General features: G+C 42.5%; 5 protein-coding genes across 7 annotated transcripts; 4 read left to right on the top strand and 1 right to left on the bottom strand.

The window, feature by feature from the left end:
- The first annotated feature begins 594 nt into the window (after positions 1–594).
- Positions 595–4,209, top strand: LOC117136760 (endoplasmic reticulum metallopeptidase 1). The gene is made up of 7 exons (XM_033297796.1): positions 595–659; positions 1,271–1,956; positions 2,021–2,952; positions 3,022–3,206; positions 3,263–3,406; positions 3,469–3,671; positions 3,731–4,209. Exons 2-7 carry the CDS (start codon positions 1,271–1,273, stop codon positions 4,179–4,181), a joined length of 2,601 nt encoding a protein of 866 aa, XP_033153687.1. The 5' UTR covers positions 595–659; the 3' UTR covers positions 4,182–4,209.
- Positions 4,210–4,214: 5 nt separating this feature from the next.
- Positions 4,215–10,167, bottom strand: LOC117136761 (endoplasmic reticulum metallopeptidase 1). Its single transcript, XM_033297797.1, has 11 exons — positions 9,924–10,167; positions 6,893–7,569; positions 6,748–6,832; positions 6,566–6,686; positions 6,354–6,508; positions 5,906–6,289; positions 5,663–5,843; positions 5,284–5,609; positions 5,013–5,224; positions 4,673–4,955; positions 4,215–4,614 (listed from the first exon to the last, which is right to left on the bottom strand). Exons 2-11 carry the CDS (start codon positions 7,561–7,563, stop codon positions 4,447–4,449), a joined length of 2,586 nt encoding a protein of 861 aa, XP_033153688.1. The 5' UTR covers positions 7,564–7,569; positions 9,924–10,167; the 3' UTR covers positions 4,215–4,446.
- Positions 10,168–12,263: 2,096 nt separating this feature from the next.
- LOC117137864 (endoplasmic reticulum metallopeptidase 1) lies at positions 12,264–17,063 on the top strand. 2 transcript variants are annotated; one of them, XM_033299581.1, is made up of 10 exons: positions 12,264–12,329; positions 12,399–12,717; positions 13,883–14,550; positions 14,612–14,969; positions 15,025–15,589; positions 15,653–15,837; positions 15,912–16,055; positions 16,117–16,216; positions 16,280–16,674; positions 16,735–17,063. In XM_033299581.1, the coding sequence occupies exons 2-10, from the start codon at positions 12,712–12,714 to the stop codon at positions 16,900–16,902; spliced, it is 2,589 nt and encodes an 862-aa protein (XP_033155472.1). In that variant the 5' UTR covers positions 12,264–12,329; positions 12,399–12,711; the 3' UTR covers positions 16,903–17,063. The 2 variants fall into 2 exon arrangements, with proteins under 2 accessions (XP_033155472.1, XP_033155471.1); XM_033299580.1 differs by having other exon boundaries at positions 12,286–12,717.
- A 1,363-nt stretch (positions 17,064–18,426) lies between these two features.
- LOC117136643 (endoplasmic reticulum metallopeptidase 1) lies at positions 18,427–21,704 on the top strand. The gene is made up of 11 exons (XM_033297635.1): positions 18,427–18,491; positions 18,550–19,244; positions 19,307–19,391; positions 19,450–19,570; positions 19,634–19,788; positions 19,840–20,223; positions 20,290–20,585; positions 20,650–20,719; positions 20,790–20,936; positions 20,995–21,480; positions 21,543–21,704. Exons 1-11 carry the CDS (start codon positions 18,471–18,473, stop codon positions 21,702–21,704), a joined length of 2,622 nt encoding a protein of 873 aa, XP_033153526.1. The 5' UTR covers positions 18,427–18,470.
- Positions 21,705–24,054: 2,350 nt separating this feature from the next.
- Positions 24,055–27,330, top strand: LOC117137455 (endoplasmic reticulum metallopeptidase 1). 2 transcript variants are annotated; one of them, XM_033298899.1, is made up of 11 exons: positions 24,055–24,075; positions 24,171–24,865; positions 24,928–25,012; positions 25,079–25,199; positions 25,260–25,414; positions 25,479–25,862; positions 25,921–26,216; positions 26,272–26,341; positions 26,402–26,548; positions 26,618–27,109; positions 27,169–27,330. In XM_033298899.1, the coding sequence occupies exons 1-11, from the start codon at positions 24,055–24,057 to the stop codon at positions 27,328–27,330; spliced, it is 2,628 nt and encodes an 875-aa protein (XP_033154790.1). The 2 variants fall into 2 exon arrangements, with proteins under 2 accessions (XP_033154790.1, XP_033154791.1); XM_033298900.1 differs by having other exon boundaries at positions 25,927–26,216.
- The last annotated feature ends 336 nt before the right edge of the window (positions 27,331–27,666 follow it).

Here is a 27,666-nt window from a genome sequence, read left to right on the forward strand (position 1 = left end):
TGCCAGACAGGTATTGTTATCTAAGCCGAAAATCTGATATACAGCGCCAAAAAAAAAATGTTATAAATTTATTCTCTGTCTGTGGGGTTTACCACCAATTTATTTAATTCATCAATTTTAATGTTATTTGTTGCATTGTCTACGACTTTTACTTATTTAGTTATTACTGTTACATAGATGGTAAACTAAAACTATTATGTTCCTAATCCTATTTAACTTGCGTGCTTATCTAACTTACACGTTTAGAATTTATGTGATTCGATAAGACTTCCCAAATTAAAGATAGCAAGCAATCTAAATTATTTTATGTACGTTTTATGTAGATTTTTTAGATTTTGGACCCCACCGAAAGATCTCCGCCGAACGTGAGTCCTAATCGCGTTAACAACGGTTCCATAAAAAATTTATAAAGAGAAAATGCTTCTGGTATCGCCTATCGCTGGATGTAATCGTTTTATGCGCCGAAATCGACGATTATAATCATAATATTTAATTATTATCGCTGCCATGGACGCGATAAGAAATCCACCGCGCCGGACCTGGGCCCTACTTAATTTTTGGGAAACAGCCTGGAGCGTCTTAGTTGCCCAACGGCTGGGCTCCAGTACGGTTGTATATCATAGTTGGTGATTCCGGTTCGAGTCGCGTGCGATCTGAAGGTTAGTGCTATATGCCTTGCAATATTTCACCGGTTTTGGCTGATTAAGATCGCAGAGTGTCCTCAAAGTGATTGTGTTCCTTTAAAATATAAGAAATTCTGTTGAAAATGTGATAAGCTTGCTAAAATCAAGGGATCCGTTACGAAGTGATATAATATTTCGAACAAAAGAGCCTTGTTTCCTGTATCCATAGGCGATAAGAAAGTTTATATCGGCCATAAAATAGGACTTGGTCTTGTTATCGTTTGCTGTTTTTAGAAGTTTTTGTGGCATTTTAAATTTTGGAGACCATAAATTTAAGTGCTATGTAGGGTGCTAATTGCTTTACGACCTTTCTAAACTCTCCATTTGGAGCAATTTATGATATTTTCAAAACTTTTATGGCTTCCTTTCGATGGAGACTTCGATTCGGCAACCACTCATATAGCATGAGATAATTGTAAATTATTACCGATCCTATATCGTAAAAGCGAATATCGTACCGTTTTATTTTTAGGCCAAAAAGTATGCAACGTTTTCTTACAAGTTGGTTTGCATAGATTTCCTTTAAAAAGTTTTCATGTGGAACCTGTATTGCTCACGACATATAACTTTCGGATTCCATGTTCCAGATGACTTTTTCAACCGTTGACATCACAGAGGAGAAGGATGGCGGCAAGTCCAGGGATAAGAAGTGGCCTTGGTTCGGAGCACCCATTTACGCGGCTGCCGCCTTTGCTCTGTTCTATGCCACAGTACTGCCCAGTTTTCACAGCTACCCAAAGATGCTGTACCAGAGTGAGGAGGCACTGCATCCGGATAAGTTTATCGGCGAGCGGGCGATGCGCCAGTTGGCCGAGTACTCGGCAATCGGCAACAAGATGAGTGGCTCCATCAACAACGAAGTGCATACGGTAAATTTTCTGCTACGAGAGATCCAGAAGATCAAGGACGAGGCCCGATTGGATCTCTACGACATTGAAGTGGATACGCAGTACTCTTCGGGTGCCTTCCATTTGTGGGGCATGACCATTTCCTACACCAATCTCTCTAATGTGGTAGTGAAAATATCCCAGAAGAGTTCAGACAACGAGAACTATCTGCTGGTCAACTCCCACTACGATTCGGAGGTCCAAACGCCGGCTGCTGGAGATGATGGCGTCATGGTGGTTGTCATGCTGGAAACCCTGCGCGTAATCTCACGCTCCGAAAGAACGCTAACCCATCCCGTGGTTTTCCTATTTAATGGAGCCGAGGAGGCTTGTATGCTGGGTTCCCACGGATTTATCACACAACACAAATGGTCCAAGAATTGCAAGTAAGTGGTGTACCTTGCAAAAGTCAAAAATCGAAGTCATTCATATCCTTTCCACCAATGTCAGAGCTTTGGTGAACCTGGACTCGACTGGAGCTGGTGGCCGCGAGGTGCTCTTCCAAACGGGACCCAATCACCCGTGGTTGGCCAAGTACTATCAAGCAAGTGTGCCGCATCCATATGCTCAGACCCTAGCAGAAGAGCTGTTCCAGCATAACTTTATTCCCTCGGACACTGACTTCCGCATCTTCCGCGATTACGGAGGAGTTCCTGGCCTGGACATGGCCAGTGTGATGAATGGATATGTGTACCACACCGAGTTCGATAACTTCAAAAACGTGGAATACGGCACATACCAGTCGACCGGCGAGAACGTACTGCCCCTGATTTGGGCTCTGGCCAATGCTCCAGAATTGGATAACACCACTGCGTATGAGAAGGGACACACCGTGTACTATGACTTCTTGGGCTGGTTCATGATGACCTATACGGAATCGGTGAGCATAGCCATCAATGTGGTGGTTTCCGTGGCGGCCTTTGTTTGCATTGGCACCTCGGTGTACATCATGACATTGGACAATGGTGCAGATGCTCCGAAAGCGGTGGTAATGAGATTCGCCATCATCTTCCTGGTTCAAGCGGGAACTCTGTTCGTGGCCTGCGGCCTAACTCTCTTGGTGGCCGTTTTTATGCAAGGTGTGGGTCTAGCCGAATCCTGGTACTACGGAAAATGGATGACCTTTGGGCTGTACTTCTGCACCTTGTTCTTCGCCTTTGGCATACTTCCTGCAACTTATATCGGATTCACAAAGAGGAAAACGAACATGAAGTTGGATCAGACCATCGCCTGCTTCATGCACGCCCAGTGCATCCTGCTGGCCCTGCTCTGCATCATCATGACCATCATGGGCATTCGCTCCAGCTACTTCCCCATGCTGGGCATCTTCTTCTACGCGATTTCCGTCCTGGTGCAAATAGTACTGAAGCTCACCCTGAAGAGTGAGTATATTGACAATATTTTTATGATTTTAGGATTCTTAAATCCTTATCCTTGTTATCCTTGTTTAGAGAGCTACTTTGTGACAGTTCACCTGTTGTTCCAACTGCTGCCCTTCTTCTTCTACACCTACATCTGCTATGCCACCCTTGTCACCTTTGTTCCCATGGAGGGTCGCGATGGACCCGAAAGTAGTCCCGATATAATGATATCTGTCTTTATCATTGCAACCGCAATAAACTACGCTGGTTTTGTTGTAAGTTCATTCAATCCATGTCTTTGTTTCAAGATATTCAAAGCATATCCTTGCAGATTCCCATTATGCACAAGTTCCGAAAGCCCAAGATTGTATTCTCATCTTTCGGTGTGATCACAATTATTTTCATCATCTTGGCCTGCACATCCGCCGGTTTTCCATTTGTGAAGCAATTGGCTCCTCAGCGGTACTATGTGCTGGTAGGTTCTTAAATATATTTAACCATATATTTGTATTACTTATCCTTAAAATTATACTTCAGCACACACAACGAACATTCCACAATTTGGATGGTACAAGTAAGCAGGACTCTGGGTATTATATTCAACCTGTGGATACACGACTCCATGAACTGGATGACACAACTTTCAAGAACGCCGAGCCGGAAAGCTGGACGGCAGCCACGTGTGCCGCAGAACCGTACTGTGGACTACCATTGTACAGTGGTCGCTGGATAGAGTGGAAGTGAGTTAGAGACCGTAACCTGACCTTAGTTGGTAACTAAACTTTTTCTTTCATCACAGAGACTCTGCTCGTTGGATCTACAGCTCGCCACCCGTGATTCCAATGAACATAAACCTCACCCAGCTGTCTAAACAATCCCTGGATGGCAACAAGGTACGATATGAGTACAACCTGAGGGCCAGCGATCGCGTTATGATGTACATAGATCCGCTCGACAATGTCAAGGTGACAGACTGGTCCTTTGACCATACACCTTTGTTGGAGAAGCACACACCTCCCTACCTGATCTATGCCATATACTCCCAAACCGAGGAGCCCCTCAACTTTTGGGTGGAGCTCGAGCACGAGGAGGGCAACACAGACGGACCCTACATGAAGCTGGTCGTCTCCGAGCACTTCCAATACCACCCAGAGCACTACACCGAGGAATACAAGGAGTTCCTCGCAACCTTCCCCGATTGGACCTATACCACCGATTGGTTCTCGGCCCTCGAGAGCTGGATTGTATAGGCGGCGATGAGAATATAGACTCCAAAGTTGGCGTATCTTAATAAATAATTTATAGTATATATTAATAAAATTACAAAGTAGTAACTACAGTGTTCTAATCGTAAATACTAATACAATTTAGGGCGTGCCATGCGTATCGACACTTTGTTCGTTGGATTAGGTAAAATTGGTACACTGCATCCACAGTACCAGGATTAAGAGTAGCTGAGGTGTCATGGCAAAAATGGGATTGAGTTGAGTTCGTGGAGGAACCTTGAGTCTACACTTAAAGCTGCCAACTGTTGTAGGATCCCAGCCAGGAGCTAACATGCGCCCACGGCGGAAACGTGGCCAGGAATTCCCGGAAGTCCTCCGTAATATACATGTCGTCGTGTATTCGATGACCCATTAGAGCTATTTTGAAAGTGCCTCCCGACCAATTTGGATCTTCGTGCTGGAAATAAGTAATGAGCTAACTATTCCACTGAAGTATAATATTTAAATATTATTACCTCGAATTCCAGTGAAAATTGCAGGGGCTTGGGATCTAAAGCATATGACCAGTACACGTAGTATGGAGGCTTTACATTTGTATCCAGCGGATCCCTAATGAAGGACCAATCCACCAATTTGCTATCGTTTAAGGGCAGAATGAATATGCTCGTGTGATCCGGCCCTGAGATCTCGAGATCAAACTTAATATTTGTTGCTGATTTACTCGATTTTTCCAAAATCGTCAGAGTGGGAATGTATTCCCTATTTGGCTCGGGGCCAGGAACAAAATAGCTGTTATCACTAAAAACAAATAAAACGATAAGTAAAGCTAAGTTATTTGATGTTTTTAGAACGTACACTGCATTTAACCAGCGTGAGCTGTAAATGGGGAATCCGCACATGAGCTCCGAGTCGCAATCAATAGGTTCCGACTTTGTAAAGTTTGTGTTTTCGAAGAGAATATCATCGACGGTGTGAGGACGCCGATCGACCGGTAGGACAAAGTATCCCGAGTCCTTATGACTCACTGTGCTCGCTGCATCGCCATTGTGGAAGGTTCTTGCCGTGTGCTGTAAGATAATAAAAAACTTAGGAACTACAGAGTAAAAATCCAAAGAAAAGGACATACCACAGCGAAGAATCTTTGGGGCGCCGTCTTCTCGGCGTATGGAAAGGCAATCGGTGTTGCGGCAAATATGATAAACAGTATCGTGCAGATGCCAAACATTGAGATAATTGTCTTGGACTTGCGGAAGAGACAGAACAAGGGCACCAGGAAGGGTGCAAATAGTAGAACCATCAATGCGGTAAAGAAACCCATTAGAATCTCCGGATTGGTATTACACTCGCGTCCCTGCATGGGCACAAAAACCACATAGAAGGCATAGCAGCAGTACGTATAGAACATGAAGGGCAGCACCTGGCAAATGCAGTGCGGTATGAGCCATAGGAAATCTGAAAGATAATTAAATATTAGTTTAAATTAAACAAAAAACATATAATCTTACTGGTTTTGTGTGCCTTAGTAACCAAATTGATCAGCACGGACAGAGTATAGAAGCCGATGCAGAGCATTATGACGAAAGCGGAACGAATACTATAGCTCACCATTATGGCGGTGATAATGGTCAGGATCAGGCAATGCGAATGCATCAATAGCTGAATGCCATACCCCAGGGGTAAGCCATGCTGAAAAGGATTTAGTTAAATTATGATATATATTAAGTTACATAAACACTTTCTCAACTCACCTCTTTAGTGCGACTAAAGTAGATAGCGGGCACAATGCCCATACCAAAAATCATGGGGCAGAAGTACAAGCCGAAGAGCATCCAGTTTTGCGAAAACCATGACATCGGTAGATTCACTGCGTCCAGGAACAGGGCTATCGATATGACCAGACCTATGCCCAGAGCAACTCCAGCCAACTGGAGAGCGGCCAGAATGCCAAACTTCGCCCAGATTCGTCGACGGAACATGCCCGTACTGCTGGACATCATCCAGATGTACAATACGATGGTGACGCACACCAGGACACACACGGTTATGTTGATTATGATGCCCGTGGTCTCCGGATAATAGACAAAGAACCAGCCCATCATGTCGAAGAATATCATGTGTCCCTCGGCGTATTTCTAAATTTGTTAGATTTCTGATTAATACTTTACTGCTTTTTTACAATTCTTTCGAAGAACCCACCGATGGATTCTCCAGTTCTTCTGCGTTGGCCAGAGCCTTGACCAGAGCCAAAATATTTTCACCAGTCAGTTGGTATGTTCGCCGCGGGATGAGATTAAAGCGATCATATTTGGTATGGTACACATAACCATTCAAAGTCTGAGCCATATCGAGACCTGCCGAACCGAAAGTCTTAGTGATTAGGCGCATTTTTGTACTTCACTTTATATTACCGGGTATATGGCCGTAGTCACGGAACACGCGATAATCGGTCTCTGAGGGAACAAAGCCATTTTGGAACAATTCCTCGCCGATAGTGGAGGCAAACGGATGAACTATGTTTTTGCCATAGTACTTAAAAGATATGAACAAGTTTAGCAACAATCTAAAATGTAAGAACTGATGGAAAATGTACCTTCATGAGCCAGGGATGATCGGGTCCGGATTGAAATAGAATTTCTCGTCCTCCACTGCCAGCCGAGTCCAAATTAATGACCGCTCTAAAAATATTATAGTTTGTTTAGTTAATATCGTAAATAGTATATAAGGACTCAACTTACTTAATATTTTGGGCCCAAGGATGTTGGGTGATGAATGCATGGCTGCCCTGCAGTGGATTCTCCTCGGCTCCGTTGAAGAGGAACACAACCGAGTAGGTGAGTGGGGTCTCGTACTTTGTGATAACCCGGAGAACCTCCAACATAATCACGCACATCATTCCGGCGTCTCCGGCGCCCGAGCTTCCCGGCACAGAATCGAAGTGGGAATTGATCAGAAGAGCAGCTTCACTGGTTGCATTCTTCGGCGACAGCTTGACCACCACATTCTGGATGCTCTGATAGACATTGACCATGGACCAGAGGAGATAGTTACCGGAGGCAACCTGGACATCCTTCTCGATATCGTAGAGATCCGTTCGAGCATCGTCGATGATGTCACCTATCTCGCTGAGCAGAAACTGAACGGCCACCTGTTCATTGGCCGCACTGCCCACGACCTTGGGTCCGATCTTGGATAGCCTGAGCAGGGTGTTCTCCGCACGCTCCCCGATGAACTGACCCGGCTGCTGGCGCTCATCCTCGAGCGTTTTTAGCTGCGGCATGCGATGGAAACTGGGTATGACCACCAGATAGAAGAGCAGAAACCAGCATGATACGAACAGCGGAGCCCAGTACCAGCCGATCTTGCTACGATTGTAGATGATCTTCATGTTTTCGTACTTTGATTTCATTGTGGCCTGAAAAGGGGAGGTAAACATATTCAATCCATTGGTCAGCGAAATAAATATTAAGAGTGTTCGGAGTCAGCAACCCCCCCAACTAATTAAGTTCAATTGTCGAATTTCAATTGTGACGCATTCGACTGATAAAGCTCTGCAGATATGCGTCGCGTCACCACGGCTAATCGGTTCAATTTCTCTGGCGATGGGGAAAGGGTTTAAGTTAATGCAGCCACTTGAGGATCGATTAAATAATTAGGGGTCGCGATAAGCCAGTGCGAGCAACTTAAGGCTGTCAGCAGTTCAATATTCCATTGAAATCAATCAGGAAATATGTATGTATGTTGATAGCACAAGAGCACAAACCTCGAAACATGAATGAGGGGTTCTTGTCTCGTGAATACTCCACATTATCGAATCAAGGCAGTGATTATTCAAAGCATCTGCCATAGATAATACTTATCGGCTATTCGAAGTGTCAAGTGGGCAGGAAATGAAGTAGGCTACAGAATCGAAAGTGCTCAAGAGCTTTTGTAATTTGTATTTAAGAAATATGCTAGCGTTGAGCAGATACTCTTCCTTTCTATCTTTTCCATTGCGCATAGATACAATCCGTACCGAATTTCGGACCGGAAAACATGTGTTCACCATTTGGCCACAAAAAAAAAAAAAATGAAATAAAAACTGAAAAGTATCGACAGGCGCAAATTAGCCAACGACATTGAAATAATGCAGCTTCAAACAAATAAACAATGAGTCCATATTTATATTTGGGATTTCTAACAATTTGGCCGAATAAAGCATAGGCATTCTGGGCAAATCAGCATTGAACGAGACACATTTTGTAATTTTTCGAGCGGTATTTCATGATTATTTATAGCCAACTGGGCTATACTGCATACATATATTATCGTTTAATGTTCACACATGTGATGCGGCTGAGTTTTTGTGTGGGAAATATTTAATAACAAATTTCTGTTTGTTTGACTGTGCCGCAGTGAAAATACACTATGGTTGTTTCCGATGTTGTTTAATAAAAAGTGATGATTTTTTTAAATTAATCATTAAATCCACATTTTAGTCTTCTGAAGTATATTCATAAAAAGACGTTTTTAAGTTTAAGCAACCCACAAAAGAAGACAAATGAGCGATCATCACTTGAAATGGCCCACTAAACTTTTCAAGTATCGCATTTTCCGAGATGAATGTCCACTAAAATAAAAACTGACTGCGAGTGTGGCCTAAAAACGAATAGGACCACTGGTTGGGTTGGGGGTGGGGGTTAGAAAAACGACTGGCTACTGGGCAGCAATTAAGCGAAATGGTTTTTATTTACTCGGTATTCCGCAACTGAATGCAAAAATGCCATTGGGATTACAGTGCAACAGCGACATCGACCCATTTTCCACTGACTTCTAGGTGACCCGCGCCGGCGGCGGCGAAGGCAACTTCTCGGCGATTAAAAGTGAGGCAAGTAAAAAACCAAATGGGATGTGCAAAAGTAATCTGCTCGCGTACTTCACCCCCTCGAAACGCTTATCGATTGAACTAATCACTTGCCACAAAAACAACAAACAAACAGGGGAAACTCTCTGTGCGGCAGCCACACCTACTTAATATTCAAAAGAAAAAATTTGGGGTGAGCTGGAATGTAGAACTATTTAAAGACAATTTGAATGGGGGAAATTGAAAGAAGTGGAGAATCCAAAACAAAACTTGCGTTGCAGAGGCGGCGGCAATCAACTGTGACAACAACAGCGGGAACGAAAAGCCGGCTAAAGCAACAAACAAATAAGAGGTCTGCGGACTATTGGATACCTAGTTAATACCTACAGACCTTAGGTTATGTTATTTATTTTACAACTTAGTGGCAGTTTTGCAATATGCTCGCTTCCTTGTCGCAATACGAGATTAAAGATAGAAAGAAAAGGTTGTTCTTAGTAAGAAAGTGATCTTATGAGAGTCGAACTAACTTTTTCTTTCAGTCCCAAACACTCGCTCTCACAATCGAAAACCACAGTAAAGAATCAACATTAACTCGCGACAAGAACTGCATTTGTTTGGACTAAACTCAGGCAGACGCATTGGAAAAATAAAGAATAAAAGAAGTTGGGACGAAAACAATCAACAGCACAGATACGGATACAAATGCGGATACAGATACATTTACAAATGCAGATGCAGACGGCATTCAAACATACTCGTAAACACACATAGAACGCGACACGCTGCAAGGGCTTGAGTCAATAACCTGCTGAAGAAAGGAAGTTGCGGCTGCACTTGCGGTTGTTTGTTGAAATAAAGGCCCCAGAAGACAGAGACGCAGAATGCTGGTCTCCACTGCAAAGAAGCCTGGCAACTGTTGTTGTTACCTTTTGGCCCGCTGCAAGAATCTTCCGTCTGCGCGAAGACGATCACCTGCACTGTAGAATCGCCGGCACAATTAGTTGGCACTCGCGTGTTCTTATTAGCACATATGACCGAAAATAAACTGAAACTAGTGGGCGAGATGAAAGCGAGTCCAATTGGAAAAGCACTCGCTTCTTGGCCGCTGAGGATCAGCTGATTGGTGGCGGGGAGTACGACTGTCCCCTTCGACGGTTGGCGTTCGTCTGCGGCTGCGGCTGCTGCACTGCGCTGCTCACTTGGCGACAGAACTCTCTGGCACGGTCCTCTCTCATTCTACGACAGGAGATTGGGGTCACCAGGGGCTACTCTCTTTCTTTTCGGTTTGCTCGCACTCGCGTATGTCGCCTGATGTTTGATGAACACAATCCAACTTCCCGCTAGCGAAATCGAAATCCGTGGTAAGCGTTCTACCGTAATATAACTTTCTTTGGTCAAAAATTAGGGGTCACCAAGAATGGGGATCACTCTTGAGAATATCGAATTCTTCTGGTAACCGCCTGTTTCTCTGTCCGGAGATTGGGGTCACCACGTGTCCTTTCGTTCGTTCTCTTCCACTCACTTGTAACTACCGCAGCTTATGGCCTGTTTACAGATTAGTGATTAGTTATAAATACGGAATCCTCTGGTAACCGTACTACCGTAATTGAACCGCTCGCCGAACGGAGGCAAACTAAAACGCCGGACAATGCCACTGGCAATTTTATACGAGTGGGATTTGCTTGCGGATTTCAGTGCTCAGAGCTCAAGAGCCCACGGGCTTATCACAAGTATCGAGTTATCAGTGGCGGACACCTAATCACTTAATTTGACAGGTACAACTGCCCAAGGGAGGCGGGTGGGGTGTGTGGAACGCGGAGGAGGACCACCGCCTGTTTCATCCGTATGCGCATAGCGATTACATTCGTAATTGCCTGCAATCGAGATTAAGTGCAGGCGATTAGTGGGTATTAGTAGCAGATGCCTGTGATTTCACGGATTCCTCGAACCCAATTTGGAGTTGCGAAAAGTGACAGTGCATTGGAGATAAGGATTTGCCAGACAAACGACACTTGAGACGAATTCCCCCTTAGTCGACAAAAAATCGTTTGCTTTGGTCGCCAAATTTGTTTATATTTACTCGATGGATAAGAATCGCGGCTATGTAATCTAAGCAATTTGAAATTACACAAAAAAAAAACATTAGCAATCTAAACTGTTGGAAAATACACATTATAATTAAGTTGGATTTCCAATTGATAATAGAATACGTGCTGGGAGTTTGGTGATGGGATCAGTTTGGATTTTTTGGTTAAAATTATTTTGATTAGTTATTGATATCAATACATGTTCTAACTACAAGACTTACTGTAATGTTGTATTATCTTAGCAATGAGGAATTACACGCGAACAACTTTTGAACTTATTTTCGGATTGATAAGGGGCATAACAACAACTGGAATTCGTATTAGTTTATTGAACCGTTTTTATTACCTTGTCAGCGACTAATTGGGTGTTTACAAGTTTAATTGCCACTATCATATTGTACCTAGAAACCAGCCGTAATGGAATTTAAAGCCATTTTTCCACATTGTTTTTAAGATATATGTACCTTGGGCGTATGAGAAAATAACTTTGACATTTTAACTTGAATACTTATTTCAAAATGCTGGCTAGGGAAATTTCCAAGGTTTCTTCTTGGAATTCGTGGGTGTTTAGATACATTCGAAACTGAAGATACATGTAGGTAGCTGAATTCTTCGTTCAGTCGAGCGAGAAAACGTCTGACATAATTTGATAGCCACCCGCCAGTTTCCCAGCTATCGAATCCACTCGGGCGGAACAACCTGCAACGACAATTCAATAGACAGGTGAATCTGAAATACATGCGAAAGCAATTCAAATACGTAAACAACAATCTGTTAATCAAGCGAAATCAGCGGAACCCAAAACCCTGAAGAGGACCTGATGCTACGGGCAAAAGCGAGACAAAATCGACTGCAGACAAAGGTGGGATGACACATAAACGAAAATGGAATGAAATCAGCGACAATCGTACAACTGCCGGGCACAAATTAATTAGTAAACTCTGTAAAAAAAGGCGAAACAAGTGGGGCTGGAATTCGGATTGCCAATGGGTATCTATCTGGGTGTACCCGGGCGCAGAGCAATCTAATGCCAGTCAGTCAGAGGTAACGCCAGCGAAGAGTCACATCTCGGGATTACGGGAACAATACGATATACCATTAGGTTTCGCTATCCTAAACTTTATGAACATCGTTTAACTTCCAATTCGCCAGTGCCGCCGTAGCGTGTATCTTAAAATTTGGTTTCTGCACACACCCTTTACGATACAACTGGACAAGCTCCATTCGCCATAAAGATAAAAATCGGTTAGCTAATTGCCGGAGCCCCCATGTAGCTCATCGAAATCTAATAAACTACACGCCCATTTTCCCCAGAACAACTACCCGTTTATCGTGCAGAGCTGCTCCGATATCAAAGAATCACCATTACTACCGATATTTTTCCATCGTTGGCGAATTGCCCAGACCTTCAATGCCGCTGGGCCTCATATATCTTTAGGGGACCGGAGCGACTGGTACCTCAATTGGCACTCGAAGGTTGAGGTCCCCGGTTGCGGGAGAACCAAAGGATTACAAAAGCGTATCGGTCCGGCAGTGTTAAAGTTGTCTAGAGTCCTTTTGAAGGATAATAATATAATAAAACAACTGTGATATACGAAATACCAGTGCTGAAAATAACTGTGCAAAAATGAGTGTACGTATGGCAAGTGAATATGGTGAAATATATAATTTAAAATTAAAAGTCAATAAAAGGATAATGAAAATTTACTTAGAAAGTGTTTTAGGCGATCTATTGAAGCACCTTTAATTGATATTTGAACACCTGCAACTAAAAAACGATGATTATTAAGTTTATGACCTCAATCTAATCGAAACAATTTGCAAAATGTGAATTAAAGCAGCTGCTGTCGAGGAATTTTAATGAATTAATGCAGATTAAGACTATACAGATTTGTGAAGTGTACTAAAACATTGTTAGTTGACAGGACACAAGTACAAAATCTAGTCGGAAATTACTAAATTAAGTAAAATCGAAATAATTTTCTAAATGTGAATTAAAGCATCTAAAATCATGGAATTTGTATGAATTAATCCAGATTAAGACTCTTAGGATTTGTGAAGTGCATTTAAACATTGTTAGTTGCCAGGACACCAGTACAATCCACAATCAAAGTACAAAGTAGAGTTAAAAAATTACAAAACAAATTATTAATAAAAAGCCATAAAGATAGGAGAACGATTAAAACATGACTTACTTCAAAAAGGCCGCAATATAGCGAATGTTGCGAATTTCTTAGCATTTCCGAGCGATAAAAGGTACCGTTACCTATTTATTGGGGCGTTATCGCTTTATGACACCAACTTCGGCGGCTTTATGGTCTCCTTCACAATCTTCAAGTGACCACACGCCCGTGAATCATGAATTTAACACGCGACGAAGCACGATTTCTCAATGTCGAGCATTGTTTACTCGGGAAATCAGAAGGGAAAATTAAGGAATCATGAAGACTCTTATCGATTAAGACGGATTGGATTGCAAGGCAATAAAAGTTTACGTGCCGGCTGATACCCTCGCCAATTCTCCGCCAATTTCGACAGTTTGGAGGCGTCAGTAACGACACTTGCTTCGGTTTGCATAGACGTACGCGGATTGTTCCAGATCCTAAATTGGCCTAAAGTACTAGAAGCTAGCCAGGCACTTTGGTTTCGGTTAGACAGGCAGCTGCCAGACGAAGATTAGATATTGTTTGCCTAATGAGCTTAGCTATTATTGGATAATCTTAAAGCTTAGTCGCCTCAAATTGCACTTGTATTTAGCAGTGGAAATATTTGACTACATTATTAATCTTTACCTCCAGTTCAATTCCAAGTATCACATCGATGTGGACTTCGAGGTGCCCAAGAAGCTGCAATGGTACTACGCACCAGCTTTTTTCGGCTTTTGGCTTGTGCTCTACCTCTCGCTGGTCAACACCCAGATGAACCACATGCCCCGCCCACTGACCCGCAGCGATGAAGCCAGTCATCCCAATTCCTTTATTGCCCAGCGGGCCGAAGACACACTGATTGAGCTGACCAGGATTGGACCGCGGGTGGTGGGCAGCATGGCCAACGAGGAGAGTGCCGTGGAGTTCCTGCGCGCCGAGGTGGCCAAAGTGGAGTCCGAGATGAACGACCTTCTCGAAATTGAAGTGGACGTCCAGCAGGCTAGTGGTGCCTACATGCACTGGGAGATGGTCAACATGTACCAGGGCATTCAGAATGTGGTGGTGAAGCTCTCGGAGAAGAACTCAACCAATGAGAACTACCTGCTGATCAATAGTCACTACGATTCGGTGCCCGGAAGTCCAGGAGCTGGCGATGATGGTTCCATGGTCGTGACCATGTTGGAGGTGATGCGTGTGATAGCCAAATCCGGTGATCCACTGGCTCATCCCATTGTCTTCCTGTTCAATGGAGCTGAGGAGAATCCTCTGCAGGCATCACATGCCTTCATCACGCAACACAAGTGGGCCAAGAACTGCAAGTGAGTGGGACTTTTATGCTATTCTATTAAGAAGTATACAAATTAACCCTACTCTTCACAGAGCTCTCATCAACTTGGACTCAGCCGGATCTGGTGGGCGGGAGATTCTCTTCCAGTCGGGACCGAATCATCCGTGGCTGATGAACTACTATCGGAATGTGCCCCATCCTTTTGCCAACACCCTAGCCGAGGAGCTCTTTCAAGCTGGCTACATACCCTCGGACACGGACTTTCGCATCTTTCGTGACTACGGAGGTGTTCCCGGCCTGGACATGGCTTACATCTTCAATGGTTATGTGTATCACACGAAGTACGATAGGATCAACGCCTTTCCACGCGCCTCCTTTCAGCACACTGGTGATAATGTCTTATCATTGGCTAGAGCTTTGGCCAATGCTCCGGAGTTGGATGATACGGCCGTAAGTCTGGAGGAGATGTAACACATGGGGAAATCTAATCACAATCTGATTTTAGGCCCACTCCGAGGGACACAATATATTCTACGACTTTCTGGGCTGGTTCATGATCTTCTACACGGAGACGACGAGCATTATTGTCAATGTGGTGGTCACATTGTTGGCTCTCCTGGGTGTCGGCATATCTATATACTTTATGTGCCTTCGTTCCGGATGCAGCTGGAAGGGCGTCCTCCTCCGGTTTTCCATCACCATTGCCATTCAGTTTGTCTCCCTGATTTTGGCCATTGGTCTTGCCTTGCTGGTGGCTCTTTTCATGGATGGTGTTGATCGTTCGATGTCCTGGTTCACCTCATCATGGACTATCTTTGGCCTGTACTTGGCGCCCATTGTGTTCGGACTGAGCATCTTGCCAGCTCTGTATCTGGAGAAAACGAAGAGGGATCCCTTGGGCCTGGGATTCCGCATCCAGCTCTTCATGCACTCCCACTGCATCTGCCTGATTGTGATAATGCTCACCCTGACTGGACTCAGCATCCGATCGGCATATCTGATAATGCTCTGCATTCTATTTGACATTGTAGCGCTAATTGTTAACCTGGTTACAAAGTGGCATCGCAAGGGTAAGTAATAGTTACTATTTTTGAGCTTATTGAGGTACTTATTTAATCCATTCATCCTTACAGCCTATTTGTTTGCCATTGCCGTCACAGTTTGCCAGATCCTGCCCTTCGTCTTCTTCACATATCTGTGCACCGTGGCTCTGGTGACCCTAATGCCCATGCAAGGACGTTCGGGTTCATCAACCAATCCGGATATGGTTATAGCAGCTCTGGTCTGGCTATTTTCTCTCATGTTTGCCGGTTTCATTGTAAGTTAGTTAATTCTATCTTCTGCTTATTACTTAATTTAATTATTAAATTTATGTTATTTAAATACGAACAGGCCCCGCTTATCATGTTCTTCCGCAAGACGAGAACGATAGTCCTGTGCTTCCTGGGCATCACCATTCTGTTCATCATAATTGCTGTCACCAACGCAGGATTCCCCTACAAGGAAAAAACTTCTCCACAGCGTTACTCCTTAATTGTAAGCTTAACTTTTGTTAGCTGGTTATTAATTTGTAATTGTTTAATAATTACTTTTTTAGCATGCCCATCGTCGCTTGCATAATGCGGATGGAAGCACTCGCATAGATGAGTCTGGACTGTATATTTATCCACAGGACCGTCGTTTCGGGATTGCCAGAGGTAAGCCTGTGATAAAGTGTTTGGATTTTGATTTGATATTAACAAATCAAATTCCATTTTTAGATAACATTGATGCCATTGGGGAGGCGCACCAAGTGAGCGACTTTTGCGACGAGGAAATGTTTTGCGGCATGCCCCTTTACAATCATCGATGGAACAAAGCCCGGCAGTACAGCATGTGGATCGAAACATCGGAATCGCCAGAGATACCCGCCGAATATCCAATGCTGGTCCTGCAGGACTCTAGCGAACTGGAGACTCCTACGCAGAGGAGATTCAACTTCACCCTGGCCGGACCTTCGCACATGGGAATATTCATCAATGTGAAAAACGATGCCCAGATACTGAACTGGTCCTTCAATGACACTCTCATACGAGAGCAGGCGGAACCGCCGTACATGGTGTACTTCTCCTACGGACTGGACGACAGTCCTCTGGAATTCACCATCGATGTGGAAGTAAGCGTGCTAACTAGTAGTAATTAACTAGGTAACAACAAGTTAAACGATTATTTACAGAAGACGACCTCAACGTTTGACACGCCAACCCTAGAGATTGGCATTGGGGGTCACTGGGTGACCCAGGATATCACTGCTATCGAAAAGCTGAGCAGCTACATCAATCGATTTCCGTCGTATGCCTACATTCAGGGTTGGGTTGGCACCTACGAGACCTGGTACTTCTAAGCCAATACGAAAATGATATGGCATCTGATTTACTAATTGTAGTCATTAAGCGTTAACCATTAACTGTATAGAATCTGATACCAAATACCAAATTTTATTAAACTACATTACGAATACTATAATTACAATCGAGAACCTTGATCTTTATCTTTATCACTGCTGCAAAAGTTTGCTTACCACAAATAAACATGGAATGTGTAAACAATATGAGTGTTTAGAGAACTTTTTTTCGTACAACAAACCAGTCCAATGGGACCCACTCATTACGTATGTGGAACAACAAATCCAAATTCATATTCAGAGTACGATTTGATATTGTTAGAAACACAGGCTACTATCTATTGTATTTTTTGGAAACGGAGAACTAAGTGGGCTCGCTGAATATTTGGGATCCATTATAAGAGAATTTGGAAAGAGATCTTTTTAGTGCGAGAATACGGATTTCCAAACGAAATAATCAGATCGAAATGATGCGACTAAGGGAAATAGCGACTCAGTTGAATTGTTTACCTACAGAAGGGATGTGGCAAGCTGTACGTTCCTGCTTCGATACTTGTAAAAACAAGGTTATTATATTGTGTATATAAACCACATTTTTTTTGCTTTCCACGCCTAACATTTATTATTAGTAAGCGTTTATTTGAGGAGCGGTCAGCTTTTTATATATTTTATTTATTTTAATTTAAAGCCCTAAAAAGTCCAAAAATAGGTATTTGCACGTTCCGTCTACTTGGAAACAGGCAGGCCCATTTATACCCAATCAACAGCAATTGGGTTGTGGTGGGTCTAGTTTGGCTCTTATCACGGCGCATGAAGTCAATAATCGTTTACAATCTTGATAGGCGTTTATAGGTTCAATGATTCTCTACATATTCAAAATCATCCCACGGCAATTAAATCAGAATATTAGACCATAATAAAGATAAAACAATGAGAAAAAAAAGTATAGATTAGGGAGGGTACAATCAGTAAAACCCCCGAATATTACAAAAAAAGCAAGTACACCTAATTGATATAGAGAATTGTTATCACTGACTAATTGAAACATAAATCTATTTCCCATTATCGAGAGCAGTTTTTAATGTTTCACTGAAATAATTAATTAGTTAAAAGACGAAATTTATTTTTAATAATTTAAATAAAGAGACACAGAATACATTTATTTTGCGTTTAATACGTTAATACGTTTAATTTGCTTAAATAGAAAATATATACAAAATATTTGAAAAATATATATTTTTATTTATAACTTGAATTAAATAAGATTCTTTCTAAGAATATGAAAAAAGGATATATCCTAATATATTCTCAGCCAGAAAAAAAAATGGTGTTCATTATCAGCCGACCTCGCTATAATCAATCTTTATGAACTTTAAAAGTTCATAAGTAACCATAATTTGCCTAAACATGAACATTGCTCAAGTGATAATAAATGCATTATAATTTTTATGACTTCTAACTGATATCCAATGATTTTTGGTGGTATAAAAGAACTTGAGTTCAGAGAAAGCAAGTCAGTTTGATTTTAAGCAGAGCAGTAACTTGAACTGTTTAAGTTGATCGATAAAATGGGTGACAAAGACAAACTGGTAATGAGGAGTTCAGATACTACACTATCCTGAATATATTTAACTTTCTGTCCTACAGATTTCTGATGAGCCAATCGAAGATGACGTTAGCTTGGCATCCTCCAAAAAGATCAGAAACCAGGAACAGGACTTACGAGGACCCTGGTACTTGGCCACTGGTTTTCTACTGTTTTGGGCGCTCCTCTTCTCGGCTGTGGTATTACCACTCTTTTACAGCATTCCCACGGGATTGACCATTGAGGATGCATCCAAGGGCGTCTTCATCGCCGAACGTGCCCAAAACAATCTTTACAAACTGGCCGAAATCGGTACCAAGGTCGTTGGCAGTGATAACAATGAGAACAAAACGGTCGACTATCTGATGGGCCTGGTGAATGAGATACAGGAGAATTGCCTGGACGACTACTTCGACATGGAAGTGGATCTGCAAGAAGTCTCGGGTTCCTATATTCATTGGACCATGGTCAATATGTATCAGGGCGTGCAGAACATTGTCATCAAGCTGAGTCCCAAGAATACCACGAGTACCACTTACCTGCTCGTCAACAGTCACTTCGATTCCAAGCCGACTAGTCCATCAGCCGGCGATGCTGGTCAGATGGTGGTCGCCATCCTGGAGGTCCTGCGAGTAATGTGCTCGACCAAGCAAACCATCAGACATCCAGTCGTCTTTCTACTGAACGGAGCCGAGGAGAATCCACTGCAAGCTTCGCATGGCTTCATTACCCAACACAAATGGGCTAAAAACTGCAAGTAAGCCTAAAAACTTATTAACTTTATATACACTTAATAACTAATAACAATGTCATATTCAGGGTGGTTCTCAATTTGGATGCAGCTGGCAATGGTGGTAGTGATATAGTATTCCAAACTGGACCCAATAGCCCTTGGCTAGTAGAAGTAACTATAACTTACAAATATTTCCGATTTCATGCACTAAAGTATAAACTTCTTGTAGAAATACAAAAATAATGCACCACACTATCTGGCTACCACAATGGCTGAGGAAATCTTCCAAACAGGCATCCTGCCCTCCGATACTGATTTCGGTATCTTTGTCAAGTATGGAAATCTTATTGGTAAGCATTTTGCATATATTTGAATAGAATATTTAAGTAAATACAATACAATTTAACTTGAAGGTTTGGACATGGCCAAGTTCATCAATGGTTTCGCCTATCACACCAAGTACGATCAATTCTCCAACATTCCCAGAGGTTCCATACAAAATACGGGCGATAATTTGCTTGGTCTGGTGCGATCCATAGCCAATTCTACGGAACTGGATAACACAGCGGTAAGATGAATAAATCTCAAGGAATCATTGCATTTCATCGATATATTTTAGGCTTATGCGACAGGACATGCCATCTTTTTCGATGTCCTGGGACTGTACTTCATTAGCTATACGGAGAGCAATGGCGTTATTCTCAATTATTCCGTGGCCGGAGTAGCACTTGTCCTGATTTTCCTATCCATTTGGCGTACAGCAAGCATTTCCCGTGTGTCCACAGGACACGTTCTCTGCTGGTTCATTTTGATCTTTGTGCTGCAGATTATAGCTTTTGTACTGGGACTCGGTCTGCCCATAGTCGTAGCCTATGTTTTCGATAAGTACGGACTATCCATTACTTACTTCAGCACTCCGGTCCTGCTAATCGGGCTCTACATTTGCCCGAGTCTACTGGGATTGAGCCTGCCATCCTTCATCTACCTGAAGTTGCAACGAAGTGTAAGTAGTGAAGGCTTTAAGTTGTATGAAATATAGAAAATATATATAATGTTCGTATCCTTGCAGGAAAAGGTTGGATTTGCTCAACATCTGCAACTGGTTCTCCATGGACACGCTGCAGTGCTGGCTATCCTGGACATTGGATTGACCGTTTATGGTCTGCGTAGCGCCTATGTGCCCACCTGGACACTCATCTTCTACGTCATTCCCTTGGCCATTAATCTGCTGACCACTCTGCACGATCGCGGCTTCTCCTGGACCGGTGTGCTCAAGATATTCCAAGTCGTTCCCTTCCTTTACAATAGCTATTTGATTTACTGTTTCGTGGTGACTCTGATACCCATGATGGGTCGTTTCGGCAGGTGAGTTCATAGATCATTGGACGGATCATGAGGACTGAAGCTATTAAATCTTCTTTTTTTGCAGAGCAACCAACCCGGATTTGATTATATCGGCTTTGTGTGCTTTGGGAACCATTTTGGCTTTGGGTTTCGTGGTAAGAAAAAAGGATACACCAGCCTATTTTAAATACCTGTATTTATTCCATCATTATTGTATCATTGTAGATACCCCTAGTTAACATGTTCCGTCGTCCCAGTCTGATCCTGCTCACCTTGTTGGCCATAAGTGCTGTGACCATTTACACGGCTAGCTCCACCCAAATTGGTTTTCCCTACCGTCCAAAGACCAACGTTCAGCGACTTCCCTACCTGGTTGGTAAACCTAACCACTTTTAATGATCAAAATTTAAGTTCTTTTTTCGTTTCACAGCATGTACGACGAATCTTCTACGAATACGATGGCACAGTTGTGAAGAATGACTCCGGCTATCTGTTCAACTTCCAGGATCGTCGGGGACCAGCTCCCCTGAAGCTCTCCAAGTTGAATACGACTGGATTGGTCAGCATTGCTGCGGACTGTGATACGGTTATGATGTGCGGATTTCCACTATATGATCACCGATGGGTTAAGAATCGTCTGCAGATAATGTGGCTACCGAGAGAACAAGAAATCATTCCACCCTATGAGACGGAACTTGAGCTTGTGTCCAAAATTGAACTGGGAAACAATATAATGCGCATGAATTTCAAATCAGATACTTCTGATCATGCCAGTGTGTTTATCCAGCCGCTTGAAGATGTTACCATTTCAAACTGGAGCCTGCCCGAGAGTTACATTGGCCAGCAGTCGACCTCCCATCTGTACTTCTCATATGGCAAGAACAACTCGGCATTGACTTTCTCTATTGACTTTTATGTGAGTGCCAGGTGAATCCACATGCGAAGTACTTTGAAATAATCTTTGCTTATATTTCATAGAAACTCGATGGCGACTTCAACGTACCCTTGTGTCAAATCGGATTGTCCGTCCATTTCATTGGCAACAAAGGCGATGCAATAAGTCAAGAGTTTGCCCAGAAGATTCCATCATTTGCTGCCCCAGTGGATTGGCCAGCTTCCTACCAACGGTACATTTTCTAAGGACTTCGATCTCGATACCGAAAATACTTATATAAATACAAGTCGAACAATAAAATGAACTGCTAAGCATTGAATTAAAACTATATGTACCTTTAAAACTTATTTACGGGCGGTCTTCAAAAATAAAAAAACCTGTATTCTAATAATCAATATAAGAGGTATGAGTAGTTGTGACCTTCTTTATATACATATTGTATGTATATGGGTATGGATTCTTATCTTCTATCTTATTATTCCATTTTCGACATTGTTTAACTTAATTGAAATTGAAAGTGTGTCTACGTTGCCATTTATATTGTTTATAACTTATTTTCTTAACATAATTATCAGTCGTGAAACATAAATATAAATTTTAGAAATTGATTTTTAGGATATGTTTAGATAATGATATAATGCAAATTTAACAGCTTAAATATGTAGTATACCAGGTGTACAAGTAGGGAATGTCGGTTCGAACATATAGATGTCTCGCAAACGTAAATATTTATCGATTGTCATAAAACTTTGACCTTGTGAAGTGTCAACCTTGACTGTCGAACCACCATAGTTTGGCGCAAATTGAGCGTCATAATTGTTTACTCTCAGTGCAGTCAACATGTCGAGTTTCGTGCCGAATAAAGAGCAAACGCGGACAGTATTAATTTTCTGTTTTCATTTGAAGAAAACAGCTGCGGAATCGCACCGAATGCTTGTTGAAGCCTTTGGCGAACAAGTACCAACTGTGAAAACGTGTGAACGGTGGTTTCAACGCTTCAAAAGTGGTGATTTTGACGTCGACGACAAAGAGCACGGAAAACCGCCAAAAAGGTACGAAGACGCCGAACTGCAAGCATTATTGGATGAAGACGATGCTCAAACGCAAAAACAACTCGCAGAGCAGTTGGAAGAAAGTCAACAAGCAGTTTCCAATCGCTTGCGAGAGATGGGAAAGATTCAGAAGGTCGGTAGATGGGTGCCACATGAGTTGAACGAGAGGCAGATGGAGATGCGCAAAAACACATGCGAAATTTTGCTTTCACGATACAAAAGGAAGTCGTTTTTGCATCGTATCGTTACTGGCGATGAAAAATGGATCTTTTTTGTTAATCCTAAACGTAAAAAGTCATACGTTGATCCTGGACAACCGGCCACATCGACTGCTCGACCGAATCGCTTTGGCAAGAAGACGATGCTCTGTGTTTGGTGGGATCAGAGCGGTGTCATTTACTATGAGCTCTTGAAACCCGGCGAAACGGTGAATACGGCATGCTACCAACAACAATTGATCAATTTGAACCGTGCGCTTCAGAGAAAACGACCGGAATATCAAAAAAGACAACACAGGGTCATTTTTCTCCATGACAACGCTCCATCACATACGGCAAGAGCGGTTCGCGACACGTTGGAAACACTCAATTGGGAAGTGCTTCCGCATGCGGCTTACTCACCAGACCTGGCCCCATCCGATTACCACCTATTCGCTTCGATGGGACACGCACTCGCTGAGCAGCGCTTCGATTCTTACGAAAGTGTGAAAAAATGGCTCGATGAATGGTTCGCCGCAAAAGACGATGAGTTCTACTGGCGTGGAATCCACAAATTGCCCGAGAGATGGGAAAAATGTGTAGCTAGCGACGGCAAATACTTTGAATAAATGATTTTTTCTTTTTCCACAAAATTTAACGGGTTTTTGATTTAAAAAAAAACGACATTTCATACTTGTACACCTGATAAATATGTATTTTATTATCAAACGCGTGTTCCATATAAAAATTTATGAACCCATAAAACAAGTGTTGATAATTGATTTTACCAGCAATTAAGTGAATCGATTTCTTTTGGTAACAACTTAAGGTGCGTTGCCCTGGTCCTGATTACAAACCATATCTAATCACCAAGATCTGTGCGAGAAATCGAATTCGCTTAAGTTACCAGATAGTCATATCTTTTAATGGTTATTATGCACATTAAAATCCGTAGACTATTCAAGGGCAATTTCAATTTTCAAAGAGGAGGTGGGTTTGAAAAATAAGTTAGACATGAATTGACTTTGAACCAATAAATGGTAATATATATGGGAAATATTTAAAAAAGACAAGCCGAATTAATCCACTAGCTAAAAAAATGTTGAAGAAGAATAAATTTACAATCAAATTTAACTCTATTATAGGTTTTATGGGTTTTATTGCTTAAAAAGTATTGATTCTGCTTTAGCGACTCTCGCAATGCTTATATTTTGTGCTATAAAATTTCAAGATATGATTACGAAGTTTTGATAATTTTTGGGATATAAAAGCGTTTAGCATAGAAATCAAGTCAGTCTAGTTTTGACTCCCATATTAAAGAAAGGCAGGGTCTGCAAAACGAAAAAATGGGTGACATGGAAAAACTTGTAAGTATTCCTTTACTAATTAGGAAGCTAACTTCTATAATATTAGCTCTAAATAATTAAGTAGCTAAGTAAGTGACTTTGGACTGATTTTTCAGATTTTAGACGAACCCGTCGAGGAAGGAGTCAAAACATACTCCCGGAAACATGGAAGAAAACACAAAGGATACTTTCAACTACCCTGGTACTTTGCTGGTGGCATTGTCCTGTTTTGGGCACTGCTCTTCATTGCCGTGGTGAAGCCACTGTTTTACCGACTTCCCGAACCGCTGACAGTGGAGGATGCCCCCAAAGGAGGGTTCATTGCCGAAAGGGCGCAGGCCAATCTTTATGATTTCGAGGCTATCGGCACCAAAGTGGTTGGAAGTGATGAAAACGAGCACAAGACCGTACAGTTCCTGCTAAAAGAATTAAATCTGATTAAGGATAATATTCAAGAGGATCTGTTTGATATGGAAATTGATTTGCAGCAGGCCTACGGTGCGTATGTGAAATGGAATCTGGTCAACATGTACCAAGGCATTCAGAACGTGGTGGTTAAGCTCACGCCCAAGGGCACCACCAGTGAAAACTACATCCTGGTGAACAGCCACTTCGACTCCCAGCCCACTAGTCCCTCCACCGGAGACGATGGACACATGGTGGTCTCCATATTGGAAGTGCTCCGAGTGATTTCATCATCGAGAAAATCATTCGAGCACCCCATTGTTTTCTTAATCAATGGATCCGAGGAAAATTCGCTGCAGGCATCTCACGGATTCATTGCCTACCATAAATGGGCTAAGAATTGCAAGTAAGTTCAAGGAGTAGTTAGATATTATGTTTATAGAACTTATGAAAGATATTTCCCACAAGGGCGGTCATTAATCTGGATGCAGCTGGCAGTGGAGGTCGCGAACTAATGTTCCAATCTGGCCCAAATTATCCATGGTTGGTTAAGGTAATACATCCTCCAGTTACTTAAGAAACTATCTATATATCTAGCTGTTCATGTGATATCTTGCAGATATATAAGGATGGCGCCAAGCATTATTTCTCCACCACCATGGCTGAGGAAATCTTTCAAACTGGACTTGTTCCATCTTACACTGATTTCGATATTTTTGTTGAATACGGAAACCTTATTGGTAAGCTAAGCTAATTATTGATTATTTGGTTGTATATAACTAGGCAAACTTTAATGTTAGGTCTGGACATTGGCCAGTGCATCAATGGATTCGTCTATCATACCAAGTATGATCGCATCGATGTGATTCCACGGGCAGCTCTGCAGAACACAGGAGACAATCTTCTTGGTTTGGTTCAAACTCTGTCCAATGCCACCGAACTGCGTGATCTGAGCGTAGGTGCCAGTGTTTTATGTAAAAAAAAACTCTTGTTAAATTATGTAATGTTTCTAAAATCAGGCAAATCCGACGGGCAACACCATCTTTTTCGATGTCCTGGGATTGTATCTGATCAGCTATTCCGCCGATGTCGGTGTGAAGCTAAATTATGCCGCGGCTGCTGCAGCAATAATCCTGATATATATCTCCTTGCTGCGCATAGCGGAAAAATCAAGTGTCAGCTCCGAACAGATCCTGAGCACCTTCATCCTGGTTCTTGTGGTGCAGCTCATCGCCTTTGTCTTGGCATTGGCTCTGCCGCTTTTGGTGGCTTATGGCCTGGACAAATACGGCTTCTCTCTTAGCTACTTCGCCACTCCATCGCTCCTGATTGGGTTGTACATATGTCCCAGTCTTCTGGGCCTTACTCTGCCCAGTTATATCTATCTGAAGTTGGCGAATACCGTAAGTTCATGGCATGGTTCATGGTACTTTGGGATAGTAATGTTGAATATCTAAACAGGAGAAGGTATGCTTTGCCCAGCAAGTTCAACTGGCACTCCACGGACACGCTGCAGTGCTTTCCATTCTCTGCATTGCCATCAATTACTATGGATTGCGCACCACCTATGTCATTACATGGACGCTGGCATTCTACGTAATCCCATTGGCCTTCAATCTACTGACCACCCTGCATGATCGTGGCTATTCCTGGACAGGTATATTGAAAATTGTCCAGGTTGCCCCGTTCATGTACAACAGCTATCTCTTCTACTGCTTCATTGTGATACTCACGCCAATGATGGGTCGCTTTGGAGTGTAAGTAAATTAGCACTTAGATAGATAAGTAATTCTAAGATGTATACTATTTTAGGGACACCAATCCTGACTTGATAATCGGAGCTTTGACTGCCCTGGGTACTATATTGTCCATGGGATTTTTGGTAAGAATATCTACTGCATAAGTTCATTAAGTTAACCAAAAGTAACAAAACTATCCCTAGATTTTACTGGTCAACATGTCCCGCCGATCCGGATTCGTTCTGATCGGTCTGTTGGCCGCAACTGCCGCCGGTGTATATATTGCCAGCTCCACCGACATTGGATTCCCCTACCGCCCCAAAACCAACGTACAGCGAGTGCCCTACCTGGTTAGTTATAAGCCTTTATGGTTTCATAAAGATTCAGATAACTATCACTAACATCATGATCGTTTTCAGCAAGTGCGCCGCGTTTTCTACGAGTATGATGGAACAGTGAGCAAGGATGAGAGTGGATATCTGTTTAACGTGCAGGATCGTCGCGGACTTACTCCGTTGCTAAAGTCCAATGTGGATCTCACTGGTCTGGTCAACATGACATCCGATTGTGCCAAGTACATGATGTGCGGCATGCCACTGTACGATCACCGATGGGTGGAGGCCATGGAGACTACCATGTGGCTGCCGCGAAAGAATCCCGTTTGGACACCAGCTGAACCGATCCTAAAGCAACTTAACAAAACTGTTCTGGCTGATGGCAAGACTGTTCAAATGGAGTTTGAACTGGAGACCTCGGATCACACCAGCATTTTCATTCATCCCAACGAGGATGTGATCATCTCCGACTGGTCCTTCCTCAAGGAATACCTAACAACCAATTCACCTCCGTACCACATCTACTACTCCTTCGGTATCGATAATACTCCACTGCGCTTCCGCATCGTTCTTAAGGTATGCGAGTAATACCATTATCTTTTAATTCTATATTTTATTTGTATTTATTTCAACAGAAAGCAGATGGCGACTTCACTGTCCCACTCTTCCAGTTGGGAATCTCGACGCACTACATGCACGTGAAAGGCGATGATGAGTCCATCAGGTTTGCCAACTCCATTCCCGACTATGCTGTCAGTATTCAGTGGCCAGCTATGTATAAGAAATACATATTTTAAAATATATTATACTAATTAAATTTAACTCTTGTATATATTAATAAAAATATGTTGAAAAAAACACTTGGCTCATGTGAACTATGATTATATTATAGATTTTTACATATTAATCACCATCAATTTAAGTCTCACCTATCCTTTGTGCTCATGCACATGAAGAAATTAAAGTGGGTGGTTATATTCCCAGTTTTCTAGTGCCATAAAAAACAATTAGTTAGTTCATCAAGAATTATAGGACCTCATAAACGGCCTTTAACGCCACTCGAGCGGTTAGCCATATAATCAGTAACAGCAATTAGGTTGCGGTGGGTCATCATAAAGATTCCTTATCGGTTA

This window comes from Drosophila mauritiana, chromosome 2R, assembly GCF_004382145.1.
Source record: "Drosophila mauritiana strain mau12 chromosome 2R, ASM438214v1, whole genome shotgun sequence".
Classification (NCBI taxonomy): domain Eukaryota; kingdom Metazoa; phylum Arthropoda; class Insecta; order Diptera; family Drosophilidae; genus Drosophila; species Drosophila mauritiana.

Bases quoted from the DNA above. Each gene is read 5' to 3' on its own strand.
- LOC117137455 (XM_033298899.1), top strand. From the start codon at position 24,055: ATGGGTGACATGGAAAAACTT. The intron at 24,866-24,927 runs GTAAGTTCAAGG...ATTTCCCACAAG, and splicing joins AAATGGGCTAAGAATTGCAA to GGCGGTCATTAATCTGGATG. The intron at 25,200-25,259 runs GTAAGCTAAGCT...CTTTAATGTTAG, and splicing joins TGAATACGGAAACCTTATTG to GTCTGGACATTGGCCAGTGC.
- LOC117137864 (XM_033299581.1), top strand. The intron at 14,970-15,024 runs GTAAGTCTGGAG...ATCTGATTTTAG, and splicing joins CGGAGTTGGATGATACGGCC to GCCCACTCCGAGGGACACAA. The intron at 15,590-15,652 runs GTAAGTAATAGT...TCATCCTTACAG, and splicing joins TACAAAGTGGCATCGCAAGG to CCTATTTGTTTGCCATTGCC.
- LOC117136761 (XM_033297797.1), bottom strand. From the start codon at position 7,563: ATGAAATCAAAGTACGAAAACATGAAGATCATCTACAATCGTAGCAAG. The intron at 6,833-6,892 runs GTAAGTTGAGTC...TAATATTTTTAG, and splicing joins CCTTGGGCCCAAAATATTAA to AGCGGTCATTAATTTGGACT. The intron at 6,290-6,353 runs GTGGGTTCTTCG...TAACAAATTTAG, and splicing joins AAGAACTGGAGAATCCATCG to AAATACGCCGAGGGACACAT.
- LOC117136643 (XM_033297635.1), top strand. From the start codon at position 18,471: ATGGGTGACAAAGACAAACTG. The intron at 18,492-18,549 runs GTAATGAGGAGT...TCTGTCCTACAG, and splicing joins TGGGTGACAAAGACAAACTG to ATTTCTGATGAGCCAATCGA. The intron at 20,720-20,789 runs GTAAGAAAAAAG...GTATCATTGTAG, and splicing joins TTTTGGCTTTGGGTTTCGTG to ATACCCCTAGTTAACATGTT.
- LOC117136760 (XM_033297796.1), top strand. From the start codon at position 1,271: ATGACTTTTTCAACCGTTGACATCACAGAGGAGAAGGATGGCGGCAAG. The intron at 2,953-3,021 runs GTGAGTATATTG...ATCCTTGTTTAG, and splicing joins ACTGAAGCTCACCCTGAAGA to AGAGCTACTTTGTGACAGTT. The intron at 3,407-3,468 runs GTAGGTTCTTAA...ATTATACTTCAG, and splicing joins CTCAGCGGTACTATGTGCTG to CACACACAACGAACATTCCA.